This window comes from Bombus pyrosoma, linkage group LG8, assembly GCF_014825855.1.
Source record: "Bombus pyrosoma isolate SC7728 linkage group LG8, ASM1482585v1, whole genome shotgun sequence".
Lineage (NCBI taxonomy): Eukaryota > Metazoa > Arthropoda > Insecta > Hymenoptera > Apidae > Bombus > Bombus pyrosoma.
The window spans coordinates 4,895,843-4,923,546 of record NC_057777.1 but is presented as its reverse complement, the minus strand read 5'-3'; the positions used below and the strand labels follow the sequence as shown (position 1 = coordinate 4,923,546).

Here is a 27,704-nt window from a genome sequence, read left to right as displayed (position 1 = left end):
GCGCCGTATTCCCCCTTCCTTCCCGCTCCGCGTGAATTTAGTTATCCCCACCACCGCCGCTTCTCGGCTACGCGCACCATCTTCCCCCTGTTATAAATACACCACCGCGGTACCGGTGTGCAGCATTCGATTAGGAATGGCTCCGATCTAATTTCAAGCTTCTTTAATTTATAATCTCGCGTTCGAGATGAAACTCGATCTTTTTTTGCAGGTTACTTTTTCGGGATTAAAAGATGTCTTAAAGTAAGAATAAGCTTTTGAAAGAAACGTGTGAGCAATTGCTGCCTATTATAAAGTTGATGAATTGATAATTAAAATTGTTTAACATTGGAAGCACCAACGATTAGGAAGTAAAGTTTATGTAAAAGGAGTGAAAATGAAAGGTATATAAGGAAATATATAGTGCAATTTTATATATATATTTTACACGATATTACTGAAACCTTTCAATAGATTTTTATATTATTTCTGTGAAAAATGATTGAAATTATTGAATTGGTGATCTTGACTATTCTAGTAATTATAATGTTTACTTTTCGATTTTTAGAAAGAAATTAATGGAATTCATCATATTGCATTATATTAAGCTCACACCTACAATAAGGATTCCAGAGTTAAGGAATGTTACAAATGCGTGAACGTTATTTTGAGGTTATCGATCTTCGCAACTAGAAGATTCTTTCGTAAAGGTATTTCATATTTAACTGTAGTGAAAAAATTTACTGGGATGGAAGTAATTATATGTTTTTTTTAATTACAATAAATAAATATTTTGATTCAAAGATATTTCTTTAATTACTTCCAGCATCATTTTAAACATTTTTAAGTTCTGTTGAGAGCACTAATTTCTGTGTATTGAAGTAAGATTTCAATCATTAGCTTACGCAATTTCTTATTTTTATGCACACAACTTTACTTCAAGTATTTTACATATATATATATATATATCTTTACATATATGTATGTGCACTCTACATATTCTTACATCCTTACCTAAGTGCAAATACATCCTAATGGTCATTATTTTAAATTTCATATTGCTTCTTTTTAATTCTCATTTGATATTTTGAATTATTTTTTTGCACAATTTATTTATATTGTGTGCAGATAATTTTAATAATTATTTTGAGCCATATTTTAAACACCATTTTGAGATAAGTCTCGATGAACACCGTTGAACTTTCCGTTAAACACTAATTTTAAATTTTTTCTTCTATAGATTTCGAAAGCGTGATCTCGCCTGGATAACTGTTTTGTGCAAGACATTTGCACATGCGCGACCAGCTTGATTCCGTTCCTACTTTTCACCGGCCTCGAATCTGGTATATCCTCACTTCCTTTATCCCCACTGTATCTAGCTAAGCGCGTGTGCGGTCAACACGTCAATTATATCTGAATCGAAGGCGACGTCTCATCGTGATTACGCCGCAAAATAAAGGCAACTTGACTTTTCTCTAATGGGTTCATAGTTGTTTGCACCATTTTTCGCTATCATGATCGTACAGTGATCGTTAGATAAATTTGAAACCTTAATAGCAGATAATGAACTCGTTCCCATAGAAAATTGCTGCACTTTGATTGTTTAATTTAACTTTGTCTTAAGTTAAACACCATGTACTTATTGAATTGAACAATCTATTATCGTTTAAGAATTTGTTAGATGTACATTGGCCTATATACTGCCTATAAGTAATTCAACTAAACCATAGAAATAAATTTTTATCTTTATTATTTCAGTTCTAAAGGAATTGAGCATTATCTGCAGCCAGTGACAAGCACCGAGTTGACTTTTTCATGTAATCAGAAAGTAACAAAATAGTGATGTAATTTCGCGGCATTCCGCATAACTCGTTCACAATACACCGTTTTATCATTAGCCGTTGGGAACAGAAGCGTAGGACTCCGCGATTTATGAATGATTCGGAGGAGTGAATGAACGGGGTCGACGCATGCGCACCATCGGCCAGATTCCATTCCCATTCCGATCTCGCCTCTATTCTCTGCTTTATCCTTTTGCCGCGCTCTGCGTAGGTACCGTGAACGCACAACAGCTGTAGAATTTATAAAAAGGTCTGTTCGACCGACCGATGAAACCCTTATCAAGGTCTTTCCACCATTATAGAGGTATTAGTGGAAGGAAGGAAGAATGCGTGTTTCTTTCACCGTTACGGAAATATTTACACAACCATGTGCAAACCAACTTACGCCAGGATAAATTAGATTGCTGTCGGCTTTGTCATTTCACCAACCGACAAGTGAGATTTTCCTTGGCACTGATAATGCCGTGATACTGTTACTTTTCCCACATGGCTTTTGCCTGACTGTCCTAAATAATCAACTTTTTTTTCTTTAAATCTATAGACATAGATACTGTTGAATTAACAGAGGCCTCATTTTTTCATTCTTTTGGTAATAAATAGTAGGGCTCTCTTGTACAATAATTTTCAAAATTTATTGTTATACAAAGAACTTATTATTTATGACTTGTAAAATATTAATATTAACAGAATTGTACAAGAAAGACCAGAAAAATAAAACAAGGAATAATGAATCTTTATTTAATAACAAAAAGAACAGATACTTTTCTATCTTTTTTTAAATTCGCTTTGTAAAATTATTGAAGTATTTCTAGTTGAAAAAAAGAAGAACTGCATCTTTATATAGATTGTTTAGATACGATCGCTTTTCAAGATTTCACTTTCAGAAGATCACTATCTTTTGAACACGGTCACTATACAATCCTCTAGAAACAACCGCACCATTGAGCACAATTTAGTATTCAACGACGTATTACCTTAAATCAAACAATTGTACTCATTTTCCTGGAAGGAAGAACTTCAAATAATTTTCCATCACGATTAAATCGACATCTGAAGACCCAGATTTGGAATTTTCGAATTTACAAAATCAAACTACATTCCATAAGGTATTCTTTTATCAGCATAAAAATATTTTTCTGTATTATAATTATAGATATAACAATTTTTATGTACTAAACTTTCTATATTGAAAGTAAGAGTAACGTGAATTAACAATCATCGATTTCCATAGGTAATGAGCATCGATACCTCGAAGAAAGGACATTTGTGATGCATATGACAGTCATAATAACAGGTTACAACTTGTCTGTACAAGCCGTGAACGAAGGCCTCCCATTTAAAATTCGCAGCTGACAGTCAAAAGGTGACAAAGCTACTGAATATTGAACGAACAAGAACGTCGTAAAGGACAGTTCAACGTAGTTTACTAACACAACGATTTATGATCTGATATATTTATGAAGATGATTTTCTCTCGTACAACGTTCATGGTGAAAAACATGCAATTTTCTTCTGCCTTTACAACTTTCGATCGTAACTCCTCGATATTCCAACAACCAAGCGATTTAATCTGAATACAGGTTGTTCCAAAGTACGTGGAAAAAATAGAAAGTAGGTGGTCGTAGTAGGAACTTTAGGGAAAATCGATGCTTGGGTCTACCTGAGTCTTTGACTAAATACATATTCACGGATCTTTCTAAGGAGATCTTTGTCAGATTTATGTGTAAACTTTTAGATATAAAACAATAAAATTCATATATGTCCCCGACGTCCCTATATCTCCGACATACATAACATTTTTTAACATACTTGTAACTATTCAAATTGTATTTTGAATTTTACAGGCAAGAAGACCAATTTAGACATGACTAAAGTCGCAAAATATTCCCAAAAAATTTGGATAAACGGCGGCGTTAATTAAGCTAATACGAAACGTGATATGCAACAATTACAATTTAATGGGACCAGGTCACGGTGAAGAGCGCACCGCAACATAACTGTTTATTAAGTATCTCGTCGCCCACGTTAATTGAGAAGTTACTGTCGAATTGATAGCTCCGACGTAAAGTAACCTTAATCGCAGCCGAAGCATTTTAATTAGACCTGCTCTCACGATAATTAAATGAAAAATGTTTGGGAACATTGCATGCTACAGCATATTAACGCACGTGATTTTTACTTTTATGATACGCGGAAATCAATTACATACTTTTTAGTCAATCAATTTCATTTAGAAAAAAAGGCAATACTGAATTAATTATAGTTTATACTACAATAGTAGATGGTTATTTTAATATCATAAAGAAAGATATTTTTTATAAGTATCATATAAGAAGTAATTGGGCTAATTATAAGGGATATACAATTTATAACAATCATATTTGACAAATAATTGGAATACTACCAATTAAAAGAACGATTCATTTATTATTCTGCATGTTTGCAGGTTTTGTGTTCGAGACAAACGTCGTAGCAGCATTTTTCCCATTTGTCGCAATCCTCATCGCCGTGGCAAGAAGTTGGTGGCAGTGAGTACCAATCATAAGTTCGTGGACAATGGGTTCTCAACGGCGGGCAATATTTCCCCGTTTCTTTCTCATGGACATTTTCTGGCCAAAACGTGTCTATCGATGCAGATTCAACGGTGATCATTAGCAGCCATGGGTGCAGGAAAGAATGCCAGACATATTCCGCCCAACTCTCAGCTTTTCCGCTTGGACAGCAATAATATTGATGATCGATCGTCCTACACCAGTATCTGCAAAGTGGTGTGTAGCCTTTCCCGTAAGCTTTCGTTGCGCAAACGTGAACGATGAGACAAAATATCACGATCAATCTAAACATCCTGAAATGTTATTGTATATTCATCAATAGACTATGGATATTTATGCAAATGTCTTATTTACTGTAATAAAATGTATAAATGAAAAGAGATTTTGGAAAGAAACAAACATTGTGGTAATCTAGATTGTGATATTGATTTGTACATTCTTTGTTTTAAAGTTTATTATGCAAGAAGTAACTATGAAAAAAGATAAGAAAAAATTATACTATAGGTCAAGAGTATTTTTATATTATCTATAATAATTACAAGCAATTTAATAAAGTAATTTTCTTATAAAAAGATATGGAGCTTTTTACCATATTTGATTGTTTTAGTGAGCTCTTAAATGGTTAAATATGTATTGTTAATTAATAATTGAATATAAATGTATATATAGAAAAGGCATATAGTACAATAATGAATTAAGGTGTGTTATGTATGTGTGTATGTATGAATAAGATACGCGTTAATGTTAGTACTTCTACGGTGAATTACAAATACGTAATTATTATTTGGAAAATTATTATTTCTCTTCAGAAAAATTATATATATGTATGTTTTTAGAAGAACAGAATATCTAAATCGATAGTTTGGTACTCACTTGAATTCTGACTTCCGTCTAAAAGGGATGCCGCAATGTACATCCTTATAAGTGTCGGAAGATCTTCTCTTACTTAAAGTTCCGTCACGGAACACTTGTAAATTATCAGTGTACAGGGTGAAAATCGTCAAAAGCCTCATTAGAAACCTCATTCGACGAAACGTTGAAGCGACATCATTATGAATTCAGTGAAAAGAATAAAAATTTAGTAATCATTTGAGAAAACCGCTTTCCATAGAAAGCAGTACCGCACATAAATTGTCCCCGTATTGTTTCTGTTTAGATATTGTTAGATAGAATTTTTATAGAAATAGCTTTCTCGTGTAAGAAAATCACAGAGAAAGAACATGAAAAACAGTTTTAAACTTCAATAATCAATTATTCCATGTTATTAGAACTGTTCTTTTATTTGGTTCTGGATTAAACATGTATTTTTCCATTATATTGAACATTTCGTTATAAAATTTTATAGATATAAATATTCGAATGAAAAAATGGAAAAAATGTTCTTTTCATATTTTTCCCACGTGCTTTTCATGTCTACAAATAATTTTATGCGATTTAATGTCGCAATGTTACATAAAACGTCGATTTTCGAATGATTCAAATCAAATGTATCTACATTGGATAGTGCATCCAACTGATACTAACTTGTCAATAAAGTACTAGAAAATATCACTGCTAAGTTACTAAATCTTGAAGCTTTTAAAAAAAATTTCAGACGTAGGCTACAAATGTTTTAGTATCGAATGAACATTTGATTATATGAAAATTACATTTATTACCACGATACAATATTTTAAAATATGTGAATCATGTATAAATTTAAGATTTTTAAAGGAAAAAATGTTTAATTCTCCATGCATGACTTTAACAAATTAAGGTATACTTAAATGTTCGAACAGAAATTTTTTTTAAAATATAGTAACTTTTAGTACAACGGTAACTAACTAACGGTTACAACTTTAATTAGGGTTGGTCTTTTCTATAAAAGAAAGAAAATGTCATTATCATAATTTTGCTGTTTCCGTAAAAAATATAAAGATATCTTTTAAACATTTGATTTGCATAAAAATGCCAAATATGAAAATATCAAATTTTATAATATGTAGATTTTCAATTTACTTAAATTCTCTCAAATCACATTTTCAATAAATTAAAACGACCGAATAAAATTTTTTCTTATAACTAAAACATAGTAACATTTGGCAAAACGTTGCCAATATTCGTGGGCAAAATCATAGTGACTCTTTTATAAAAGAAAGGAAGTGTTCATTGTTACATGTATTTTTGCTCTTCATACTGCGCAGTTTCAAAGGAATAATTAAAGGGGTCCAGCTTGCGTACAAAAGGTAGAGAATCCTTTGTACGTTCGTTCAATCAGATGTACGTACAATGGAAAGTTCGTCGGGGATTGGCTAAAAGTGAGGAGCCACAAGTCGGTGTGTTAATAATGACCTTAAGACCCATTCACATCGTGCAATTTTGTGACGCATCGGTGAATTTCGTTTCTAGACGCATGTGTCGTCGTCGTCGACACATAATGAAGAACAGTTACGAATAGTTGCGAAGCGTCCTATCACCACGTAGTGTATCATCGACAGTCAACGAATCAGAGAAATTCAGTGGAAATAGTAGGACACACAGTTCGTTCGTCATATAACAAATACTGGTCCTTTCTACTGCGCAGCTCGAGAATGCAAACGTACGATTTTGAGGAATATCTGGAAAAAAGATGCGAGCCAGCTAGCAGTGGTTAAGCAGTGTTGCCTTGTTCCGCGAATCTTGTCTATAGTGATATATATATACGAGAGTGTGCGTACACAAGCAGCCAGTGTGCGGTGCATATTCGGTGTACAATAAAAATCGTTGCTCGTTGAATCTTCTAACCCGTGGTTTACACAAGGTGTTGTGTGCAGTGTCCCGTGAAGGTCGTGAACTTTTCTGGTCAGGATTATTCGAGAAGCTTGCGTATACGTGAAAGCGGAACACGAAAAAGGAGAAGGTTAAAAAAAGGAGAAAGGTGGACGATCCTCCGCGAAAAGCCTCGGTAAAATGGCGGTGATCGGTACTCCGATTGGCGCTAAGCGATAGAAGAGGATCGCGGCTCTTATTCACGTTTAAGTTTTGTTTTGATTCTCTAGTTCGATACCTATCTTCACGGAAACTGGTCGATTCTCGTTCATTTCAAATCATTCGGTTTACATTTTTTCGCTCTTGTGAATTCAATTTTTTTTCTCTTACCAATTTATTACGAAATTTAATAACGGCGTCTCTTATTGACCATCGCTGAAATAATATAATTGAAGTCGAAGACGATCAAGGTGGTTAAAAAAAACCACCGACGGAACGGTTTTCCACGGCCGTGATGCCGCATCGTTCCGACCTCGAATTTATTGAAAGGCCATACGACAAGGACGACTCTATCAAATCCTTGTCGGCTTATCTATAGGTAAGTTTCGTGCCACGAGTGCATCTCTGCTTTCACCACTTTTGCGTATTACTATGCCTCTGGTTTTTTTTATTTTATCGCTTTTAAATCATTTGTCACTGCGATTTGTCAATTTTAGACTATACCTAATTGTTTTAAAATGTTTTTGCAGGTATTATCCCTTTGTTATTATTTTGCACTAGTCGAACGAATCTTAAGTTAGGTTAGGCCCTAGAAACTGATGACTCTGCATCTTAACGAGAATACAGCCTATTTTCGCTCTTATCGTCCTTCTAACGGTTCAAACGTCTAAAACATTTAAATTTTCACCACGATGTTTCTACGTTTTTTTTCTAGAGGATTCCTTTGTTTACTCAGATCCTTTTTTTCCCCACTTTTTTATAATCGACGATTATATGATTCCCATATATGGATTCTAATAAATAACTATCTACGTCGATGGTACGTTTTGTCACGATTTGTCATGTTTTCAAGACTTATCATGAGGTATACAACGTCATTGTCGCTTCGAATATCGAATATCGCAGTATAACCAAACTGTGCTCCCTATTTCGAGATTTTTTAATCGATACAAATTTTCGTGCCGTTATGTCGTTTTCGTAGCAAATTTTTTTGTTAGATAATAGGTGAACAAAATTATTGATTCCAAGGTGTTCGCGTATTAACGACAATGATTCTATTTTTGGTGACTACATTGTCTTTAAAAAACCATATGGACAATTCTTTTAATTGACGCAGAAATTATAATGATTTTTTTATTTCGTATTATTTTATCGTTTTAATGAAATGTTGTTTGTTTAATGAATTAACAAATGTTTATGATTCATACGGAATAAGAATTTCGTAATAAAGATCATATTTATGCAATACAAGAAAAATTTGTGAAATACTTCAACATTCTAGGAGATATTATTTAATATGCTGCAGAGCATGAATTTAATTTTAAAAATATGAATTTATCTTAGTGTACTCTATTAATATGATTTTATTTATTGATTAGTAAATTTGTGGTCCTTATCTAATATGATGAGATAAATATTATATAAGTTAGGTCTTTTTATTAATGACGTAATAAAAATTATTGACAATAAAAAGATGAGGTGAAAAATTTATTGTGTAACAATTGACATTGATTTTGATTGTTAAAATTTAGTAATTATGCTTAAAAATATAATAGGTCATTGTACATTAATACATTGTTTTATATTATATTTGCATTAAATGGAAATTGTACCAATCTTTTATAAATATATTATAAAATCATTGTTTCAGAATTTAAATTGTTAAAGGAACCTTTTATCCGCCAAAATGAAAATTGATCGGAATAGGTTGAGAAAGTACACATCAGAAGCGGTAAGTAATATTTTAATGACATATATTTGGAAATGAATATTTCTAATAAGAAATGTTGAAGAATATGTTGAATAACGGTTGCACACATGAATAAATTTTCAGCCGGCAAAATGTCAGGCGCTTATAAACAAGTTGCGCTCATGCTCCCATGCAGAATTGCTAGAGGAGCTGAAGCAAATAGATGCATGGACTTTCGGTAAATGTGAACTGTTTCATTGGGTCGATGTATTGGATCTTAGTGATAGTATTTTGGAGGAAGCTGCAGCTAAAAGTCCAGATAATCCATGGGAATTAGCCTGTGATCTCCCTCAGAATAGAGAAGTAATTGCCAAGCTTCTTACAAACCATTATTCATAGTAACATTTACTATTATGTGTATAAATAAATAGGAAAGTGATTAGACTGATCAATGTTTTTATTGCATATTTATTTCACTTTTTATAGGCAAAAGAACTTCTCCTCTGGGTTCTCCATCTTACAACATTGTTAATCGAACACTCATACTCGCGACATTTATACAGTAGCATGGAACATCTTGTAACTTTGTTATCAAGCTGTGACATGCATGTTGTCCTTGGTGTATTAAATATTCTTTACATGTTCAGTAAACGTAGCAATTTCATTGCACGTTTAAACAGTGACAAGAGGCAAGCTTTATTAAGTAGACTTACTCTTTTAGCAGAGGTGAGACATATGCATTGATTGATTAGTACTTTATTAGAATACTGCAAGTTCACAAGAATACTAAACGTAATTTTTACATTCCAGAGTTGGGGTGGTAAAGAAAATGGATTTGGTTTAGCAGAATGTTGTAAAGAGTATCCAGACAAGGTAACCAAAATTCCATAATCAACAGCTGCCTTTAAGATATGCTCCAATAGACTACAATTTTTTCATATAATTTTTCCATATAATTTTTTCAGCCACTTCCAACAAGTGCCACAACATTGCATTTTGAATTTTATGCAGAAAATCCTTCAACAGACACCAATGCCACATCAACCACTGGTACAAAAAAATCTGGACAGACGAATTTTGTAACGTGTATACATATAGAAAATGTGGATAAACTGGGTAAAACACCAGCACAAATTATGAATGATTTATTAAAAGTTAATAACGTACCTCAAGATCGACAGGTAAATGTTATTTCTTTCAATTTTTAATTCGGTATTTAATATTTAATGTATATAAATTATCTAATGAATGAATAAATATTTAAGTTTATTGTTTTCTTTTCCTCTTTTAGATTGCGTTATTCACACATATAAGACTGGCACACAGTTTCTCTGACTATCGAAGACGATTGCAATGTGTACACGCTCGGCTGCAAGCATTATCCATACTTGTATATAATAGCGAACTTGAAGAAAATGCACATAGTTTGCTGCATCCTGGGCTTTTAGAAGAATTAGTTGAATTACTGGAACTTCCACACGCACATCTTGTTGAATTACGGGCAGCCGCACTACGAACTCTTACTAGTATTATTCACTTAGACCGTAATCCACATTTTCCAAAGTAAGTGAAAGTTTAACGTATGTTGATGCAAATATAATTTTTCTATTTCATTTCTCATGAAACTTTGTTATCGATACTTATTGGACGATCAATTTCAATGATTTTTCAGAAAACCTAGTTCAAGGCTAAATATGATAATCGACGTTACTGGAGCTAACTCATATCACGGATTTTTCCCCGTATTAATTCGCACGTGTATTTCAACACTGATTTCTTCACAATCTGAAGGACAACCGTTTCCTTTATCGCTTGCAACAGCATTGTTTAGCTTTCTTTATCATCTTTCGAGTTACGAAGCGGGTTGCGAAGCTCTCGTCAGTTGTGGAATGATGGAAAGCTTGTTAAAAATTATGAATTGGCCTGGTAGCGAGTTTGAACATCTAACGGTAAGATTTTTCTATAATTTTTATTGTATATCTAATTGCATAAAACTTTTGAATTCAATTATCTATTTTCTTTTTTGCAGTTTGTAACAAGGGCAGTTCGCGTTATAGATTTAATAACGAATATAGATATGCAAGGATTCCAAGCTCATGGTGGTTTAGCGAGTTTTATTAATCGACTCGATATGGAAGTGAATGTTTGTAGGAAGGAACAACCTTTTGAAATAGAGCCAATACATTACCAAGATAATTCACAAGCCACTCGTGAAAGGTCCATGGATCGCGATGAAAATTCTACGTCTTCACGTGCGTATGATGAACGCGAGGAATCGTCAAATCCCATGGAATTTTCGGAAGATGAAAATATGAGTTCCAAAACTGATGATAAAAACGAACAAATGCCAGATTATTCGGCTGGGAAGACCGGGAAAATTTGCCTGCCACAGCGAGTTACACTTCTGAAGGCGTTGTTAAATTTTATTAAGAAAATTATCCAAGATCCCACATTCTCCGATAGTATTCGACACGTTATGGAGGGTACTTTACCTTCTTCTTTAAGACATATTATCAGTAATTCAGAATATTATGGTCCTTCTCTGTTCCTTATTGCAACGGATGCTGTAACAGTATATGTTTTCCAAGAACCATCTTTATTATCATCCTTGCAAGATAATGGATTAACCGATCTCGTATTACATGCTTTATTAATTAAAGAGGTAATTAAACTGATCATTTGTTTTAGGTAATATATAGTACAATATATTACTAAAATGTTTATCGATATTTTAATATTGTGTACAGATTCCTGCTAGTAGAGAAGTACTGGGATCACTGCCTAATGTGTTTAGTGCTTTGTGTTTGAATCAACGTGGTTTGGAATCGTTTGTAAAGCGACGTCCTTTCGAACGCTTGTTTAAAGTATTATTGTCTCCACTTTATCTGCCTGCGATGAATCGACGTCGAAGCACAGATCCTTTGGGTGATACAGCTTCGAATTTAGGTAACGCAATGGATGAGTTAATGAGACATCAGCCAAGTTTGAAAGTTGACGCAATTGCTGCTGTTATAAAGGTATTACATGTTTCTCTTTCATGTAATGTATTCTCTAAATATACTTTGCATAATATTTATTAAATTTAGAATCGGCAAATTCATATGATGTGAATTATAATAATGCTACATTATGTATATAATATTTGTATCAATAATATTTAATTTTTTTTGTGTGTATAGCTACTAGAAGAACTTTGCGTATTGGGTTGTGATCCTCGTTATATATGCTTACAAGCTGAAGATAAATTCGACAATTCCCAATCGAATACGACTTCTGGGAATCGTCAATCTTCTGGGCAGTCGGTTGGAGTTGGAGTTGGAGATTCTGGTGGAGGGGGAGGAGGTGGAAGTGGAAGTAGTAGCGACGAAGAAGAAGAGGATGAAGAAGAAGCCAGTACAAGTTCTCATCCACAACGCGAGGAACAGTGTTCGTCGTCCACTGCTCAACCAGTTCCACCACCTCAACCCAGGGAGAAGACTCCAATAGCTTTGATGGAATACATACAGAACGTTACAAAATTTGTTGACGCTATTCTGAGTAACAATTCGACGGACGATCACTGCAGAGAGTTCGTTGCACAAAAAGGCCTTGTGCCACTACTATCAATCCTGGGACTACCCAATCTTCCTGTCGATCATTCAGTTGCGCAAACAGCGCAAGCTGTGGCAACAGTTTGTAAAAGTATTTTAAACCTCGCATATGAGCCGCTTGTTCTTAAAACTGGTTTGTCCCAGTTAAACGAAGTTCTGAATCTATTGAAACCATTGTACAATTATATGGAAGCTCCAGGAGGATCTGTTTTGTTACATGAGCTTGTCAATGCTCCGAATCTGGAAACAGCCTTTACCAGTGATACGGCAACGCCTTTACTTCATGCTATGAATGCCGCTTACGGATACATAATAATGTTCGCGCAAGTATGTCGCACTAGCCAGAGCGAAATCAGAATGTTGGTTATGAATCATTGGGCCTCAGAGCTTGGTCTGACTGTTTTGAAAGGTCTGTCAGAGCTATATACAGCTCTGATTTGGGAAAGCACAGCGTTATTAGCTCTCACCACGGAAGACTTTATCCCAGCTGGCTGCGACTTTGGCAAAGAAGATATGGATAAATTAATACGCCCTGAACCAACGAACGAGGGCGAAAGTAGCGGCTGGTCTGGTGGTGCCTCCTCGGATATGGGAAGTAATGGAATGACTACAGCCATGGAAGCATTAAGTACGGACCCACCTCCTGTACCTATGGAAGTGGATGAGAAACCAAGTGTCACTACAGGAAGAATATCTCCGAACTCTCATCGAATTACATATCCTAAGCACTTGCTGGGACTTACATCTAAAATGGGCAGAGCATTGGCAGAACTCTTCGCCATACTTGTAAAGGTACATAAAACCCGACATTTAAATTTTGGAATTTTGTATGTTTTGCATTCTCGTATTTAATAATTGCTAAAATTTATTCAGCTTTGTATGGGCTCTCCAATCAGACAACGTAGAGGACAACAAGTGCCTCCAATACCAGCTTTTCCCTCACAAGCATCTAGAAGTGTAGCAACTGCTTTAAATTGCGTATTAATTCGTGGATTATCATGGGACAAATTACCACCATCAACCGTACCAAAACTTCAAGTGACTTTTTTGATGTGCACTCTGAGTTTCGTGTCTCCTGCACTATTTGACGAAAAAGGTTATCCATTTCATCTGATGCTTCAAAAGTTCGTCAAACTTGGCGGACAAAACGCATTCTTCGCGTAAGTAAATATAACTTCAGAATCTTTAATATGGGGTATTCAGTGCAATTTTTTAAACGCTTTTGATGATGTAACAAAAAAGATGTTTCAACCAGAAGTTGATCTGTTTTGAATTAGCTACAAATTGAAATACTTAAAATTGCCGAAACCCAAATTTCACATGTTAATGTTCTTATGAATTAATAAATCTAAGATTTCTGAACTCTAGGTCATCTGAAGGTGATAGTATTGTAAGTCATTGAACTCTTTTCGACGTCAGATACTATGTCTATGTATTACTATGCACTACAATGCTATGAAATCAAAAATACATCATGTCATTTAAAAAAGTGAAGATGACCTTGATATTTTATAGAAAAAAACACTTTTTGACACATTTTAAATATTGCAATTTGCAGCTGATTCAAAACAGATCAACTTTTGTTTGAAATATTTTCGTGCAACATTATCGGAAGTACTTGAAAACTCGTGCACATCATTTTGTTGAATACTCTGTATAAGTTTATATAAAAAGCAGCTTTAAACCACTCGATATTTTTATATATTTTTAGTGCTTTTCATTGGGTATTATCCGGAGGAGGACAGTTTCCATTGTCTGAGGGATTAGAACACCCGAATTTGCCTGATTGTACTGGAGAATTCTTAGATGGGTGGCTGATGATCTTAGAAAAAATGGTGAACCCTAAAACACTCCTTGATTCACCATATGTTATTTCTTCCAAATGCACTGGAATATACAAGGTGTATGAAACATTCGATCCTATAAAATACCTCACGGATATTCACAAGGAAGCTTTCGAGGCAGTGATGCTAATGTGGGGAAAAAAGCCCTTGAAAAATTATGGGGTTCACATGACAGAACTTATATTATCTATTTTACGACATATTCTACGAAGTGAACAGATCATTAAGGTACATATATTTTAAATATTTATGCAATACTAAATCAAAATACCACGATTATTTAACACTATCATTTTACAGGAACACGCTGAGAAAGAAGAAAGCAGCGAAGGAGCTATTAGTGGTAGCACCAGTGGAACTAGTGGAATTGGAAGAGGTGGAACAATATCTGATCGTAGAGAAGAACCAGAAGCTGATGTAAATCCGGAGCATCTCAGACAGCTGATGGACATGGGCTTCAGTAGAATTCATTGCATAGAAGCTTTGCTTCATACTTTGACAGTTGAACAAGCCACTGATTACTTGCTAAGTAATCCTGCTACCCTACGTAGATCAGATGTGCCAACAGGTGATGTAAGTGGACAAGACCTGATAATGGACTTGGAATTGGTAAACGATGATCAGATAATGCACGCGATAGCGATGTCGCTTGGAGAAACGACGGAAACGCGAAAAGTTTTCAGCGCAGAAGAATCTACTACGCGCGAGACTACCACTATCACAGAGAGCATAGACAAATTCACACAGAACGCCTTAAGTCAATGTTTGAATTTACTAGATCTCATGCCTGACACTGTATATAGAATATGCGACTTATTAGTCGCTATTGCTAAAAGAAATGGAGATGAATGGCGTGATAATATGTTACGACAGCTCATGAAAGAAATTGGTAGTCTGGTAGATTATTTGATAGAAGTTGCTGAGAGCAATGATCCGAACGCTGGAGTAAAATTAGTGGAATGTAAAGAAGCTAACAAAGTTACGGGACGTATTTATCTGTATACGATGTTCTTTGAGGGAACATTCCAGGAAATGCGTGTACCCTGTGCTCAGATTGTGGAAGAATATGCTATTTTGAACAAACTTGTACGTCTGCTAGTGGTAAGCGAGGGTCCACTAACAGCGAGTAAAAGTAAGATCGTTAAAGAAGGTAATAAGGATGCATCATCTGCGAAAACTAGGAAATGGCTTGCACCTTTGTTGTTACTGATCGAGCGGTTAGAGAAAGTGGCAGTATTAACAAAGAGGAAAGAATTGATGTACAGGGTAACAACTAGAATGTGGAAGTGGTTTGATCTGAGCACAGGAAAATGGAATTTATATTCACCAGTGAATAATCGAATAATTAATGATGCATACTGGGCTGGCGAATCTAGCACTAGAGTAACATGTAACAGGCGAAGATACGTGATAAACTTTTCTTGCATGACTCAAGTTAACGAAGAGAGCGGTAACAGAAGACCCATCACGATGGGCTTTAAATTGCATACTGGAAACGAAGGCAGTGGTTCTGGTTCTGACTCGACTATGGACACTGATGAAAATCGAGTGGAAGATAAACGGAATACAGTACTGCAAGGATTGGATCCTAGCATGGCCCCAAGCATTATACGTGCCTGTGTAAGACTGATGGCTATTCCAGTGGATCGTGATGCTTTGCATGCATCTATGAAAGTTTGTCTGCGACTTACAAGAGATTATGAGAACGCCGAGATATTTGTTCGAGAAGGTGGTGTGAGACTCCTTCTAGAAATGTCTCAGGCAAGCAGTTTCATTGGATGCATAACTTTGAGTACCCTCTTAATAAGACATGCTTTAGAGGAACCATGTACTCTTCGGCTAGCCATGGAGAAAGTAATTCGTAGTCGCACTCAAGGCAATATTCCTCCAGCGTGTAAAGAAATTTTGTTTATGACGCGTCAGATCAACAGTGCCGTCTGCCGCAATCCAGAAGTTTACAGAGAGGTTTGTGAAAACATTTTAAGAGTTGACATCCGTTTATTAGGGAAAGAAGATGACGACACAAGATTGATTGTAAAAGCTCTTCCACCAAGTCATTCATCAGTGATGCCAATGGTGGAGAAAGCCTCGATATCCGTTGTGAAAGATCTTCTGAATGCTCTTATAAAACCTATGCCAGTTGTTTCTGACGAAAAGTCTTCTACACCAACAAGGAGTCCAGAGAAGAAGCCAACCTACTCCAATGCAGCAAGTTCATCTTCTCGACGAGATGTTCTCAGAAATAACGCAACGACACCAAACGATACGATTGACGATGAGGATCAAGTCTCTCAAATAATACCAATGAAGATTTATTCAGACAGCAGTAACAACAGCAAAGTGGAATCAGAAGAGACAGAAAAACCTTTGCTGACAAAATCCGCTATTCTAAAGATACTTGCAGAAACTGTTCGTTCATATAGTGCAGTTGCAAGCTTAATCACAGAGCATGTGTATCGAGCAGGACAAAGTGAAATGGTACCTGAATACACAACAGCTCTTGCTTTTCTTCTGGACAAGCTTCTACCAATGTCACCAGAGAATTCAACTGACAAACAGTGCAGCAGTATGGCAAGGATGTTGATAGCTGCTATTGCCTCCTGCAATCATTCTCCAGACGTTCAAACTACTTTAGTGACTGAAGTGAAAGCAGCTCTAACGAGAACCCTAGCTCTTCCTGAAAGCAATGAGAAGCATGCACAGCTTCAATTATTGGTTGGTTTGATTTCTACAATGATTGATAGTTGCCCACCAACTTCTTACAATCAGTTGAGGACCTCCTTGAAGATGCACCAGTATAACAATGTCAACTATATTGTGAGAATTATGCTGAGAAAAGGAATAATCACTGACTTGGCAAAGATTCCACACAGTTTGGATCTCTCAAGTCCAAATATGGCTGCTACGATCAATGCAGCTTTGAAACCTTTGGAAACACTTTCAAGAATCATAAATCAACCAATGCCAGGAACTGTCAATAACAAATTTTCCAAACCAAAAGGTAGAACAGTTCAAGAGGAGCCTATTGGAGAACAAACAGGGACTACAACATCGGAAGCAACGCATGCTGTTGGAGAGGAAACAAACGAGGACGCAGAGAATACGGAGCATGATATATCCGTTACTGCAGAGAGTCTGGAGCCTACTTCAGAAAGCCAAGTGCACGAGGACGAAGCTGCTTTAGAAGATATTATGGATCAACTTCTTGAAAGGTAATCATATATAATGTTTTTCATTTTTGTGAAATTATTTCTATGAAATATTAACGTAAACTGTATGTGTGTGTTCGCGCGTGCGTGCGTGCGTGTGTGTGTGTGTGTGTGTGTGCGTGTGTGTGTATTTTTCTACAATACATAATTTTAAGTTCATATAAGCTACTGTACTTATAATCAAATAGTGTACTATTTTCCAGGGATGGCCCGGGCGTGACGGAAGATCAGTCTTCCCGACCGCACAGGCCAATGGACATTGACGAGGAGAGCCTTGCGATACGAGACGGGGAAGCTGACTTCGATCCAACACGGGATGCTACGGTAGGAGTTCAATCTATATCTATTTTGAAAAGTTCATCTTTCTAATAAAATTACTTTTGAAATAAAAAAATAAGATGTTTATTAAATTTTGTCTTGCAAAATAAAAAATATAGAACATAGTGACATTTGAATATTTTTTTAAGTACAATAATATTAATAACAATAATATACAATAATATATAATATGTAATAAAAAATGGAATATTTTACAAGATTTTTATTTTATGGGAATATAATTATATTTTCTAGGAGGATTTGATGAGCTCCGATTCAGACTCAGATAGCAACCCATCTGACGATAACGAGGATGAAGTACAGGATGATGAGGATGAAGAGGAAGAAGAAGAGGATGATGGTAATTTTATCTTTTATATACGTAATAGAAATTTTTCTTCAATTGGACTGTATGAATAAATATTAAAACGTTGTTTATCAGGAGAAGAAAACGAGGAAGAAGAAGAGGAGGAAGAAGAAGGGTCCTCAAATTACGAGGAAGATGGAATTGAATTTTACGAGGACGTAGGGGAAAGTGGTGTATTCAGAATGATTCCATCGACGGATCGTGACGGTAGTAGTGTTGTAATGATTCGACATAATATCGATAATCAGGACAACGTGAACTCTTCGAGTACGGTCACACCACGATCTAGTCTTCCATGGAGTACAACATTTCCTCTTCCCTTGGGTTTATTTGAAAATACTGCTTCAGTTCCTGAAAGTGGTGGTGAGCATAAAATCACAGTATATAATGATTTTTAATACCAATATCAAGAAAGTTGTATAGAATGATAAAATAGGTAATATGGAATTTTTGTTTATTTGTGCAGGTATTAATTCCCATTCGTTGCTAATACCACAAAGCGGTTTGGACACTACTAATACAAGAGGTCAGAGAGCTGTACGACCACGGAGATATCAGTATCTTCAATTACCAAATCCACGAAATCCAAATCCACCAGTAATATTACAAAGGTAAATTAATTCGAGCTTAATTGTATTAAATATATTCAGATGAATTTTACGTAAAAATGAAATTAAAACACAGAACATAAAATTTATATTAAAAGAAAAACTGGTTACATCTATATAAGTATGCAATAATATTATGTTTGTAATTATAGATTGTTAGGCCCGGCTGCACAAGCGATTCCATTATCTGCCAGTCAGGTCCTGGCTTCCAGTTTTCGGGATACTCGTGTTGTTGTAATGGATGGTGTTGGAATATTGACAAACCAAGAAGAAGAACAAATAGACTTTGTGGTTTGTAGATTGTGATTGTTAAATGGTACTAATTTATTTTCGATGTTTCTTCATTTATAAAAATTCTTTTAGGATCAATCTGGTTATCTTTTCGGGTCTAGTCTTGCAACCACTGTGAATAATACTCCTACTGCTTTACATTGGTGGATTGAAGAAAGCAAATTATTAGATGGAGATTCTCAGACGGATTGTTGTGTCGGTAAGTAGCAAGATTGGGAAAAAATTCGTAAATTTAATTTTTTTTTATGAAAGATGAAATTTCATAAAATAAAATAATTTTTGTCTTACAGGTGTTGTACATAAATTAATTCCTGAACTGGAAAAACGCAGGAACGCGGAATTGGGAGAGCGACGAGAAAGACGTAAAATGCAATATGCTTCTGAGAAAAAGAATGAAAAGGATAACAAAGATGGGAAGGATCATTTAAATAATACAGAATGTACGTTAATTGTAACTAATCATTTTAATTGTATTTTACAAATAGCTTATATAATATTGTTTTTTTTTCAATAACATTTTTTTAGCTGGTTCTTCCGCTATAATATCCATGGATGAACAAATATCAACTGCATCAACATCACAAAGGGAAGATACGAATAATTTCGTTCCTAGATTTGAAACTTGCGTAGAAACGACACGATTAGAACGTACTCTCGATGAAGATATAATCGGTATAATTTTCATACATTTCTAGTTAGTTAAATGTTGCAATAAGACTGTATATTATACATTAAATATTGACTATCAGATGTGACTGGTGAAATGGATGCAACAATACAAGAAGACGAAGAACGACCTCCGCCTCCACCACCGGAAGAACAACCGGCAGAACCCAGAGATCCTCGAATGAGCAATAGAAATCCAACTTTAGAACTTGCCGAAAGTATAGTGGATTCTGTGCTTGGGCCTTGCGCATCTGAAGCAAGCAGACTACGTAATTTAATTTATTTGAAATTCATTTTATAAACTAATCATTTCCTTCTCGGATACAAAATTTTTTTTAACAATATAAATGATTTTTATTACAGGACAATCTGAACGTACTGTTGAAGGACCTAATACTAATGAAACATCTACTAGTCGATCCAACACGTCCATAGTTGTCGATTTCAGTCAGGAACCTAACGAAGACTTACTGAGAGAAAGTGACTCGTCTGAATGGATAAGAATCCTTACCGACGACAGTCAATCGAATGTCGAACGAAAGTAAACAGCTTTATTTTCTATTCGTATCAAGTCAGAAAGATGTTTGTAAAAAAATTTATTTTATTTTTCTGATATAGTGCGAACATACTCAATCAAGGACCTACCACTTCCGCATCAGAAAATGTTAATTCAGGAACATCAGAACAACAGCAACAACTACCTCCACAACAACAACAACAACAACAGCAAGAACCACAACAGTCCCAAGAACAATCGCAGCAGCGACAACAACAAAACCAACAGTCTCAAGAACAACAATTACCCGATGGCGTAGATCCTTCTTTCTTAGCCGCGTTACCAGAAGATATGCGTGATGAAGTTATCGCTGAGCAACTTAGGTACCTATATACTAGATTTAATAAAAGTGAGAAATAAAAGTATCTGTACAGTAGATATATAGATATAAAAAGAGTAGTATTTTATATATTATTAAATATATTCGAATAGATAACTTAACATTCGGTCTTGAAATCTGTAATGTTTATAACTTGAAATTTTCGTAGGCTTCAACGAATTCGACAACGAGCACAGGCAACCGTAGTTGAAGAATTAACAGGTCCGGTTGAAGTTAATCCGGAATTCTTAGCAGCTTTACCTCCAGCGATCCAAGAAGAAGTTCTCGCGCAACAACGTTTGGAACAACAGCGACATGCAGCTGCCAGCGCTAATCCAGAAGATCCAGTTGATGCAGCTGCGTTCTTCCAAAATTTACAACCTTCCCTTCGACAAGCGGTCAGTAAATAATTGTTTTTACTCGTATTTTATTAGAATACTTTTATGTATAATATTTGAATATTCTAATTTTTTTTATATTTACAGATTTTAACTGATATGGAAGAATCGCAAATATCAGTTCTTCCGCCAGATTTAGCCCAAGAGGCTCAGAACCTTCGAAGAGAATGGGAAGCTCGAAATAGACACATAATGCAAGATCGATTCCTTAATCACGTTAGCCAAGGAAATGCTGCCTTGTCCAGTATATTGCGGAATTCCGGTAGAGGTAAATAATAATTATTATTCATTAACAATTTCCTTTTCTTATTTATATTTGAAAAACTTAATTAGAAGAACTAATTGAACGCGAAACAAAATAATAGGTAGAGGTGGTGGTACGCGTTATGCGATTCACACAGTAGCACAAAGAGGATGGCAGCCATGGTCACATGGTGACCCTAGTATAACACATCACGGAGCCGGTCTACGACTCAGAGGCAGACAATTGTTGGATCATGAGTCAATGGCTTGCGTATTGGTATTACTGTTTGTTGATGAACCAAAAATTAATACATTAAGGCTTCATAGAGTTATCAGGAATCTTTGCTATCATGGTAGCACAAGGGAATGGGTAGTTAGAGCCTTACTAAGTATCATGGAAAGAAGTAACGATGAAAATAAAGATATAGCCATGGATTTTGGTGGAAAATTCAGAAGGAAAAGCTTAGTGCCCATGATGCACCACGATTACTGGTAGGACATATTTATTATTCTTTATAAATGATTTTTATAATATTAATATTTTTATAATATTTATATAATCTTTAGAAATATTTATAAACCCTCTAAAGCATGTTACCCTATGTTTACGTGTGTCGAATCTTCTAATCTCAAATTTCTTTTAGTGCCCCCAAAATATTTGACCAAAGAAGCAGTGCACAGTCATGGTTGAATATTAGTATTGATGCTGCACTTGGATGCAGAGCAAACGTTTTCCATATTATCAGGCATGGTGGCAAAAAGTCAGAAAGGCAAGGCAGTAGTATCGCCATTCATCCACAAGCAGCACCTACAGTATGCAGGTAAGTTGATTAAATCCCTTAATGATTAGTAATCATTGATTATTTATAAAATGTTTACATTGTTTTTATAATTTAATGCTTATATTTTTTCAGACATACGTTAGAGTTATTAATATCGTTGGCTAAAGGTTTTCCTGGCTATTTTGTGCCAATTAAGTCTAAAGAATCAGATGAGAAAGAAAGTAACAAAGAGAAAGACTCAAGTAATAAAGAAGAAACCGGTTCGAAAGGTAAATCTACATCGAAACCTGGAAAAAGCGATCAACCAGATTTTTGGGATATGCTGCTGAAACTTGACTCATGTGCCTCGAAGAAAGGAAAATCTGTTGCAAGATCTCATTCAAACTCAAACTTAGGAAATGATTCCGAACATAATACAACTACCTTTGAATCCTCCGCTTTTGGCCAATTAATTTCGATGTTAAATTGGTCGGTCATTAAACGTAGCAGCCAGCTGACGGACAAAGTGTTGAAATTGCTGTCTCTAATTTCAATCGGATTAACGGAAGTGAATCCGTATCGTAGACAGGAAGGAAACAAAAACAAGAGAACAGATGTGAACAAAGAACAAAGCGTCGCTGCGCCAGAAGAACATCTGAAATTGGCTGTACAAGTATTGACAAGCAAAAGTTGTTCCGAGGAAGGACTCGAAGATGCAACAGCTTTATTGCTTAATTTGTCTCATTGTCCTGATCCTACTAGACAATTGGTAATATCCTTATTAAATTCTGTTTTATTTATTCATGCGTTATAGTATGTATTATTATTTAGTTTTGAATAATTTCTTCACAGATATTGAAATTACTCTTGGAAGGCGCTATGGAATTGGCTAATGTTGTCTGTGAGCACATCAAAGATTTACTGATGGAGTTAAAAGTTTTGAATCGTGAACTCAGACGAAATTCTATCGAAGAGCAACCTTCAACTAGTAGTGGCGGTTCTCGTTGGGTTCTCTTAGATAGGTATGTATTTCGAATTATCTTCCTTTTTTATTTATATCGATATATATTTTAACATTATGATAATTTATTACAGGTTTACCAACGAGAATGTAGTTATAACTGCACCAAGTAAAGTTAAAGCTGGCAGTGATCTTCAGTTACCATCCATGGCTGCTCTCGTTAGCAAAACTTCTAGTCAGGCATTCTTCTTAAGAATACTTAAAGTGATTGTACAAATAAGGGAAGCAGTACGTTTAGCGAACAATAAGAAAACATGTATGTTTAAGAATCCTATTTTTATTACTGAAATATTATCATTGTAACAAAATTATCGAATTCATTTTTAATATTTTTTTTTCAGCCAATCAAAGTTCCGAAAGTTCTGTAGATACTGGAAATACTAACCAAGCCTCAGAGTCAGGTAATTTACAGTTTTATATATTCACAAATGTAGCAGGGAGCTGTGTTAGTTTCCGTAGTTATCTAACTAACTTTATAATATCAAACTTTGTAGGTGAAGACAAGCTTCCATTATTAAGTGAGAGCTTAGTACTAGATCATCTGTGGGAGACACTTAGCGCTTGTTTATTAGAATTGGAGTATACTCCGGATCAACATGCAGTCTTAGTGTTGCAGGTAAAATATCTATACTTTCTATATGTTGCTTTATACATATATTCCTTTAGACAGTTTATTATACATTATGCATTATATCTTATAGCCCGCCGTAGAAGCATTTTTCCTAGTACATTCATCATCAAGTACTTCTCGCGATCGTCACCTAAGTACAAATACAGAGACTCGCGAGGTTGTTCCTGACTTAACACCTGTTTCGCCAATCTACTCAGACAACGAAGGCACGTCTCAATCGGAAGCTACTATTAACACTTCCTGGGATATACAACCTCCGCCACAGAAGACGTTACCACCGGACCAACTCAAGTTCCTTAAATTTGCGGGTATAATAATAATAATAATAATAATAATAATAATAGAATAAATATGATAATAATACTATATTACTCATACTCTTTGTATTTTTATTGCAGAGACGCACAGAACCGTTCTAAATCAAATTCTCCGTCAAACGACGACGCATTTAGCAGATGGACCATTCTCTGTGTTAGTGGATCACACAAGGGTTCTTGATTTCGACGTAAAAAGACGATACTTCCGAACAGAATTAGAACGAATGGATGAAGGTATTCGTAGGGAAGAATTGGCAGTGCATGTTCGCAGGAATAATGTATTCGAAGATTCGTTCCGTGAGCTTCATAGGCGTAATGCCGATGAATGGAAGAACCGATTTTACATCGTCTTTGAAGGTAAATAATGTATAATGATTATTGCTAGACTGCAGATGCCTATACAAATCTATATTTCTATGAGCTCTTAAATAATTATCTTCTTTAAAAATTTGTTTGAATTGAATCACTTTTAAAATACATGCGCGATATATACATAATATGTAAAAATGTACAAAATATTCGAAGGTATTTTTTATAATATTTAAAGAGTAATGTGTATCTCTATTTAAGTTTTATTTTTTTTTTTTTTTTGCATTTATAAAAACCTGCATTTAAATGAACATTATATAAAATCTTATTTCAAAACAATTCTATTTTAGGCGAAGAAGGACAAGACGCTGGAGGATTGCTTAGAGAGTGGTACGTTATTATCTCCAGAGAAATCTTCAATCCTATGTACGCTCTGTTCACCGTAAGTCCTGGAGATCGTGTTACGTACATGATAAATTCCTCCTCGCATTGCAACCCTAATCATTTATGTTATTATAAATTTGTCGGTCGAGTTATCGGTGAGTTTTCTCTTTTATATTTTCAATAACGTTATATTTTCAACATCAAGAATGACGAAAATAATTAATATTTATGATTATTATTACAGCTAAAGCAATTTATGACAACAAATTATTAGAATGTTACTTCACGCGCAGTTTTTACAAACACATTTTGGGAATACTTGTGAAACACACAGATATGGAAAGTGAGGATTACAGTTTTTACAAAGGACTCGTATATCTCACAGAGCACAACATTGCTGATCTTGGATACGAATTAACCTTCTCTACAGAGGTAAATTCCATTTTTCATTTACTTACATTATCATATTGTGATATGGCAAATACAATCGTAATATGCGTAATTTCACAATTCACATTTTTAGGTAAACGAATTCGGTGTGAATGATGTACGTGATTTAATACCAAACGGTCGTAATATCGTGGTTACTGAAGAAACAAAATTAGAGTACATTCGGCTTGTATGTCAAATGAAAATGACTGGAGCAATACGTAAACAGTAAGTGAAATAAAGATTAATTTCAATATTTTAACTTTTCTATGCATCAAAAAGATTCGTATTATATACAATATTTGTTATTTACTTATAGATTGAACGCGTTCCTAGAAGGTTTTTACGATATTATTCCAAAACGACTGATCTCTATATTCAATGAACAGGAACTTGAATTGTTAATTAGTGGATTACCCAATGTAGATATCGAGGATCTTAAGGCTAATACTGAATATCATAAATATAATGCAAATTCCTTACAAGTAAGTATTTAGCAACTTATTTTTATCTAAAAAGTATTCTTTTAGTCTGATGTTAAAATAATAAATATGTTTATTTGAAATTTAGATTCAATGGTTCTGGCGAGCATTACGAGGTTTCGATCAAGCAGATAGAGCTAAATTTTTGCAATTCGTCACCGGAACTTCGAAGGTTCCGTTACAAGGTTTCGCTGCTTTAGAAGGAATGAATGGTATACAAAAGTTCCAAATTCATCGAGAGGATAGATCCACAGCTAGGCTTCCGTCAGCACATACATGGTAAATTAACATTAATTTCTTTCCTATTTTATCTTTCTTTTAAATTCTTTCGTACCTTAAACTTAATTTCTCATATTATCGTTTCTAGTTTCAATCAGCTAGATCTACCCGTTTACGAAACGTACGATAAACTTCGCACGAATTTATTGAAAGCGATCCACGAATGCAGCGAAGGATTCGGTTTCGCCTAAATTTCTGCAAAGTTGAGCAAATTTTGCGTGATTTTGCACGAAAATCTAAGAGCGAAGACAAAACAAAAAGATATAATAAATATAGCAGAAAAAACAACCAACTGAACGACAAAGGAGAAAAATGATTAAAATATTGATAAAACAATTGTAAAAGTATCGATTGATCTTCGCTCAAGATTTAGTATATAAATTTTTACTCCGCTATATACATATTAAAACTGAAGGCGTATGTATATACGTAAAATTAACGATGTAATTACTGATGATTCGTCGCTAGAGTTTATTTTGTTGAATGATCTTTAAAAAAAAAAAAAAACGAGGGAGATGCAGAGCTTAATGATAATTCCTGATGGAAAGGAAGACTTAAAAAATCGGACACTTTAGTTAAGGATCTTAACAGTTAAGAGATAACGAATAAGAATTCAATGTAATTCGTCGTTAGAGAAAAAATGAAAAAAGAGGATGCAGCGGGATGGAATAAATATGTAATATAATTGCGACTCAAAGCCACTCTACTCTTAAAGCAGAATTCAAACATATGGGTAGAGAAGAAAAAAAGGCAGAAACGATTTGTTGCCATGACGAAGAAAGGCAAATAGAAAAGTGATGGAGATGTGTGCCTGTATTTCGAGTACGTGTTTATTTCATATTATGCGTAAAAGAAAGCTGCCAGGAACCTAGAATCTGTACGTGAGACAAGAAAAAAGAAACAAAAAGAAAGAAAAAGAAACGTATTGTATGTAACAGTGTGAGTGGGTGTGTATGTAAAATGAACGAATGCGAAACAGAGAGTAATATTCAAAAAACCAATTAGACACGAGCCTAAATATGAGGAAAAGAAGAATATTTCATGATGTTATATCCTTAACGCCTGCAAGAAAAAAAAACGTATGGTTGTACACTATTAGTATTAATAATTATATTATCTAATTCTTAATCGATAGTAATAATCATTAATTAATATCGTTTTAATATTAATCATTTGAGAAATGTGATGTTAAAAAGGAAGTCATGTAACGTTCTTTCCCATTTTCTTTACTTTTTCCTCTGGATATATAGCGCAAAATCACGTCCAATTCGCCCAACTCTCCAAACTTTTAATATCCTTGAACTTCCTTTAATCAGTTTCAATTTCCAAACGTTTCTTCTCTAGGGAAACGTGTAACGGGACTCTCGCAATTGAGCAGATGTTAATTTTTGTAAACACATCGAATAGGACAATATACGTTGAAGAAATACATAGATCCATCGGACTCTTTTTCGCGATATTGTTAGGGAGTTATTGCTTAGGAATTCGCAAAATAAACTAAATGTTGTATTTCTTATAAAAACGATTGCGTCTTTTTTTTTTTAAATTACACAAGAAGACACCTTTGATAGCATAGCATTTTAATAAACGTTAAATCACGTAATTATACATATATAAAGTATAAAGGTTACCATAAGAGTCACGTTGATCGAAGATGAAATAGTATGGGAAATC

At 34.7% G+C, this 27,704-nt stretch overlaps 2 protein-coding genes and 1 long non-coding RNA gene across 17 annotated transcripts; 2 read left to right on the top strand and 1 right to left on the bottom strand.

Moving 5' to 3' along the window:
* The first annotated feature begins 116 nt into the window (after nt 1-116).
* Nucleotides 117-5,254, top strand: LOC122570133. 12 transcript variants are annotated; one of them, XR_006317715.1, is made up of 7 exons: nt 117-383; nt 548-689; nt 1,220-1,322; nt 1,738-2,926; nt 3,052-3,183; nt 3,665-4,348; nt 4,457-5,254. It is a non-coding gene; the product is annotated as an uncharacterized LOC122570133 (long non-coding RNA). The 12 variants fall into 12 exon arrangements; XR_006317712.1 differs by having other exon boundaries at nt 1,220-1,796; nt 1,878-2,926; XR_006317717.1 differs by having other exon boundaries at nt 1,220-2,027; nt 2,123-2,926.
* LOC122570330 lies at nt 3,695-5,397 on the bottom strand. 2 transcript variants are annotated; one of them, XM_043732487.1, is made up of 3 exons: nt 5,246-5,397; nt 4,267-4,665; nt 3,695-3,824 (listed from the first exon to the last, which is right to left on the bottom strand). In XM_043732487.1, the coding sequence occupies exons 1-3, from the start codon at nt 5,395-5,397 to the stop codon at nt 3,776-3,778; spliced, it is 600 nt and encodes a 199-aa protein (XP_043588422.1). In that variant the 3' UTR covers nt 3,695-3,775. The 2 variants fall into 2 exon arrangements, with proteins under 2 accessions (XP_043588422.1, XP_043588423.1); XM_043732488.1 differs by lacking the exon at nt 3,695-3,824 and having other exon boundaries at nt 4,238-4,665.
* A 1,390-nt stretch (nt 5,398-6,787) lies between these two features.
* Nucleotides 6,788-27,552, top strand: LOC122570184 (E3 ubiquitin-protein ligase HUWE1-like). Of its 3 annotated transcripts, none has more exons than XM_043732186.1 (42): nt 6,788-7,697; nt 8,970-9,050; nt 9,153-9,371; nt 9,495-9,734; nt 9,819-9,881; nt 9,974-10,189; nt 10,300-10,571; nt 10,681-10,957; nt 11,038-11,670; nt 11,756-12,025; nt 12,188-13,390; nt 13,472-13,758; nt 14,310-14,670; nt 14,743-17,654; nt 17,855-17,975; nt 18,225-18,330; nt 18,412-18,699; nt 18,803-18,947; nt 19,097-19,235; nt 19,308-19,434; nt 19,526-19,675; nt 19,761-19,907; nt 19,985-20,170; nt 20,265-20,442; nt 20,520-20,780; nt 20,946-21,174; nt 21,262-21,442; nt 21,540-21,909; nt 22,062-22,238; nt 22,332-22,947; nt 23,031-23,200; nt 23,274-23,455; nt 23,541-23,600; nt 23,694-23,815; nt 23,901-24,138; nt 24,229-24,504; nt 24,807-24,995; nt 25,085-25,272; nt 25,364-25,497; nt 25,589-25,754; nt 25,840-26,030; nt 26,119-27,552. In XM_043732186.1, the coding sequence occupies exons 2-42, from the start codon at nt 9,006-9,008 to the stop codon at nt 26,219-26,221; spliced, it is 12,438 nt and encodes a 4,145-aa protein (XP_043588121.1). In that variant the 5' UTR covers nt 6,788-7,697; nt 8,970-9,005; the 3' UTR covers nt 26,222-27,552. The 3 variants fall into 3 exon arrangements, with proteins under 3 accessions (XP_043588121.1, XP_043588119.1, XP_043588120.1); XM_043732184.1 differs by having other exon boundaries at nt 17,840-17,975; XM_043732185.1 differs by lacking the exon at nt 6,788-7,697 and adding an exon at nt 8,199-8,323 and having other exon boundaries at nt 17,840-17,975.
* Nucleotides 27,553-27,704: the final 152 nt, after the last annotated feature.